The sequence below is a fragment of the Oratosquilla oratoria genome, chromosome 22, assembly GCF_046742065.1.
Source record: "Oratosquilla oratoria isolate Oo_2021 chromosome 22, ASM4674206v1, whole genome shotgun sequence".
Taxonomy (NCBI): domain Eukaryota; kingdom Metazoa; phylum Arthropoda; class Malacostraca; order Stomatopoda; family Squillidae; genus Oratosquilla; species Oratosquilla oratoria.
In genome coordinates this window covers 23,550,172-23,555,171 of record NC_134798.1, presented here as the reverse complement: position 1 = coordinate 23,555,171, position 5,000 = coordinate 23,550,172, and the positions used below count along the sequence as shown (strand labels likewise).

The following is a 5,000-nucleotide window of genomic DNA, read 5'->3' as shown; positions in this document are numbered from 1 at the left end:
ATAGGTAGTCGCTTGATTGATTTTCTTGGTGACAATTACTTAATTCAGCATGTAAAAGAGCCCACAAGATATAGAAACTTACTCGATCTATTGATCACTAGCCGCAAAAACATGGTAACTGATGTAGAAGTCGGTGAATCTGTTAAAAAGCGATCACAACTTAGTTAGATTCAAACTCCTAAACAATTTTAGAATAGATACTTGTCTTTCTAAAATACCCGATTTCAGTAAAGCTCAGTTCTTAGGACCACGTCAGGAGCTTCAGCTTACAGATTGGGAGGCAAAATTAAACGAAATACCTGTAGATCAGATGTGGGAAATATTTCAAAATACGCTCACTAAGATGATTTCAAACTTACATTTCTTTTAAGGACAGACGTCCCCCAAATCAGGCTCGCCCAAAGAGGCTCGACAAAGAAAGTGAAAAAAGTATTGCTAAAAAGAGACAGGCTTATAAGAAATATATGTGCTCGGGTGCATCTAATGACTATGAAAGTTATGTATCAATACAGAGAGATTTAATCAAGACAATAAGAAAAAGAAAACGACAATACGAAATGAACATCGTTGATAAATCCAAAGAGAATCCCAAAGAATTCTATAGTTACATTAGAGATAAAAAGGTTGTTAGGAATCCCATTGGTCCACTATTATCTGCTGACGGTCAACTTGAATATTCAAATGAAGGAATGTATATCTTAAACAATTATTTTAGCTCGGTATTCGTAAACGAAACACCTCAAAGTAAATTCCAAACTGAAACCTGTGAAAAGTCTAGGGTAAACTTACTCACTATGGTAGACATTTACAAAAGAAAAAATTAAAAGTTGTATAGAAAAATTCAAAGTTAATAGAACACCAGAGCCTGAGGTTGGCATCCAAGAATCTTAAAGGAAATGAAAAATGAGATTATTGTTCCATTAGAAATTATTTTCAAGAAATCCATCATATCCGGAGATGTCCCAAGAGAATGGAAGCTAGCTACCGTAACTCCCATATTCAAAAAAGGTGACAAAAAGAAGCCAAATAACTATAGGCCTATAAGTTTGACTTCAATCGTAGGAAAAATAATAGAAACTAACCTCAGAGAAGCTATCGAACATCATTTAGAAAGCAACCGTTTGATAAATGATAGCCAGCATGGTTTCAGACGGAAAAGTTCTTGCGTGACTAACTTACTCGAATTCTACAACACAGTTATCTCTAATTATGACAAAAGAAACAAAATATATTTGATGTATCTAGACTTTGCAAAAGCTTTGATACCGTCCCACACGAAAGACTACTTACTAAATTAGCTTTAGACGGAATAAGTGGTAGTCTATTAGGTTGGACTAGTAATTGGTTGAATGGTCGAAAACAGAGTTGTTTTAAATGGAAAAACTTCGAGATGGAAAAATGTTACAAGTGGAGTTTCTCAGGATTCCGTTCCTGGACCACTACTGTTCATAGTATATATAAATGATATAGACCATGGACTAAAATCTACTGTTTCCAAGTTTGCTGATGATACAAAACTGTGCGGAGTGGCAAATGATCTCTCAATCCAATTAGATATTCAAGAAGATTTAGATAGATTACAGGAATGGTCTGAAAAGTGGCTAATGAAATTTAACACAAGTAAATGCAAGGTAATGCACATAGGTAAAAATAACAGTAAGCACGATTTCAAGTTATCTGGAAATTCGTTAACAAAAGTGGATAGTGAAAAAGATCTCGGCGTAATTATCAGTAACGACCTCAAATCATCCAAGCAGTGTATTTCAGCCTCTGAGAAAGCAAATAAGATTCTAGGACTGATTGTGCGATCTTTTGATTTCAAAAGTCCATCACTCATTAACAAGCTATATAAATCGTTAGTTCGTCCACATTTGGAATATGCTGTTTCCGTATGGTCACCGAATCTCATTAAAGACAATGACAGACTGGAAAAAGTACAACGGCGAGCCACAAAACTGATTCCAAATATCAAAAATAAATCATACGAAAATCGACTAAAACATATGAATCTGTTTTCCCTAAAAAAGCGTAGACTCAGAGGTGACTTGATACAGGTCTTTAAGATTTTAAAGGGAATTGACAACATCAAAAGTGACCAAATTTTCACATTGAATGAGAATTAGACAAGAAAACAATGGTCTCAAACTGTCCGGAAATAGATTCAATGTGGAAGTGGGTAGAAACAACTTCTCCAGCTGTATAGTTAATGAATGGAATAAACTTCTTGTGTAGGCAGTGCAGTGTTGTACGGTTCGAAGTTTTTAGATTCATTGAGATAAGCACCTAAGGAATATGCTGTAATGATTATAATTTATTTTATGTTACAAAGGATTACAAAGGCGGAGCATGCCGACAGGAGACCTTTTGATCCATATCTAGGTCGGATGGAAAAAAAAAAAATCATATTAATAATAAATTAAAACTATAATAATGTAAAAATAACAAATAGAATACATAAATAAATGCATAGGTATAGTTGAATAACAAACAAACAGGTAAATAGTAAATGATTATAAATTGACATATAACCAATAATTAATGAAAATCAGACAGACAAATTATAACAAAACAAAAACAAATAATGTAACATAAATTATAATCATTACAGCATCTTACTTAGGTATTTATCTAAATGATTCTTAAAGCTTCGAACTGAACTACATTGCACTACCTGTGCAGGAAGTTTATTCCATTCATTAACTACACGGTTGGCAAAGTTGTTTCTACCTACTTCCAAATTGAATCTATTTCCGGACAGTTTGAGACCATTGTTTCTTGTCTGATTCTCATTCAATGTGAAAATTTGGTCACTTTTGATGTTGTCAATTCCCTTTAGAATCTTAAAGACCTGTATCAAGTCACCTCTGAGTCTACGCTTTTTTAGAGAAAACAGATTCATGTGCTTAAGTCGATTTTCGTATGATTTATTTTTGATATTTGGAATCAGTTTTGTGGCTCGCCGTTGTACTTTTTCCAGTCTGTCAATGTCTTTAATGAGATTCGGTGACCATACGGAAACAGCATATTCCAAATGTGGACGAACTAACGATTTATATAGCTTGTTAATGAGTGATGGACTTTTGAAATCAAAAGATCGCGCAATCAATCCCAGAATCTTATTTGCTTTCTCAGAGGCTGAAATACACTGCTTGGATGATTTGAGGTCGTTACTGATAATTACGGCCGAGATCTTTTTCACTATCCACTTTTGTTAACGAATTTCCAAATAACTTGTAATCGTGCTAACTGTTATTTTTACCAATGTGCATTACCTTGCATTTACTTGTGTTAAATTTCATTAGCCACTTTTCAGATCAATGCTGTAATTGATCTAAATCTTCTTGAATATCTAATTGGTTTGAGTGACCATTTGCCACTCTGCACAGTTTTGTATCATCAGCAAATTTGGAAACAGTAGATTTTAGTCCATGGTCTATATCATTTATATATACTATGAATAGAAGTGGCCCAAGAACGGAACCCTGAGGAACTCCACTTGCAACACTTTTCCATCCAGAAGTTCTTCCATTTAAAACAACTCTCTGTTTTCGACCTTTCAACCAATTACTAGTCCAACCTAATAGGCTACCACTTATTCCATGCAAAGCTAATTTAGTAAGTAGTCTTTCGTGTGGGACGGTATCAAAAGCTTTTGCAAAGTCTAGATATATTAAATCTATATTGTTTCTTTTGTCGTAATTCGAGATAACTGTGTTGTAGAATTCGAGTAAGTTAGTCACGCAAGAACGTTTCCGTCTGAAACCATGCTGGCTGTCATTTATCTGACAACTACTTTCTAAATGATATTCGATATCATCTCTGATGATAGTTTCCATTATTTTTCCTACGATCGAAGTCAAACTTATAGGCCTATAGTTATTTGGTTTCTTTTTGTCACCTTTTTTTGTTTTTTTTGTTTTTGTTTTTGTTCTGTTATCATTTGCCTGTCTGATTTTCATTTATTATTTGTTATGTGTCAATTTATCATTATTTACTATTTACCTGTTTGTTTATTATTTAACTATACCTATGCATTTATTTATGTATTTTATTTGTTATTTACATTATCATAGTTTTTATTTATTATTTTATTATTATTATGATTTTTTCGCATCCGACCTAGATATGGACCAAAAGGTCTCCTGTCGGCATGCTCCGCCTTTGTAATCCTTTGAAAAGTAAGAAGTTATTAAACTTATTAGAGGAAGCTCCTAGACCTCCAAAAATGCACGGTCTTCCATAAGTGCATAGAGCAGATATTCCCATGAGACCCATTACTTCAGGGATTGAGAGTGCTCCCCATCGTTTGGCAAAAATCCTGGCCAAACCTCTTTCTAACACCCTCGGTTCTATAAGCGGAGCCCACCTGAGGAACTCGACTGACCTCATCGAAAGACTTAAAACAATAGATTTCACTGATAAGAGATTAGTCAGTTACGATGTAACAGCCTTATTCACAAATGTCAGTGTGGAGGACGCATTAGAAGCTGTCAAAAGAGTTGTTGCAAATAAGGATGACTGTAACCTTCCAGTACCTAAGGCAGATTACATCAAGCTCACTTCAATGTGCGTCAAATTCAGGCCTTTCACATTTAACAATAATGAATATAAACAATTTAGGGGTCTCGCTATGGGAAGTCCGGTCTCGGCAATCTTAGCAAATCTATGCATGGAGATGTTGGAAACAGACAAATACATGAACATCATGGGCAGAGGCAGTACATGGTTGAGATATGTGGATGATGGCATCGTAATTTTACCGAGTTCTGCTAATGTGGAAAATAAATTGAGGAGACTCAATGGTGTCAACAAAGACATCCAGTTCACCATTGAGATAGAAAACGAAGGCAGACTACCGTTTCTTGATACTCTGATTTACAGGACAAAAGGTGAGGTAAAATTTGCAGTGTATAGGAAACCTACGAACAGAGATGATTTTGTCCATTATTTTTCTGGTCATAGTAAGAGGGTGAAAACAGGAGTTCTGATTGGTTTCTTTC

At 34.7% G+C, this 5,000-nt stretch overlaps 1 protein-coding gene across 1 annotated transcript in view; it reads left to right on the top strand.

Moving 5' to 3' along the window:
• Positions 1-4,264: 4,264 nt before the first annotated feature.
• Positions 4,265-5,000, top strand: part of LOC143037313 (uncharacterized) — a 9,454-nt gene continuing 8,718 nt past the window's right edge. Inside the window, exons 1-2 of the mRNA XM_076205446.1 lie at positions 4,265-4,750; positions 4,882-4,889. Coding sequence (XP_076061561.1) covers positions 4,265-4,750; positions 4,882-4,889 — 494 coding nt within the window. The remainder of the gene's footprint in view (positions 4,751-4,881; positions 4,890-5,000) is intronic.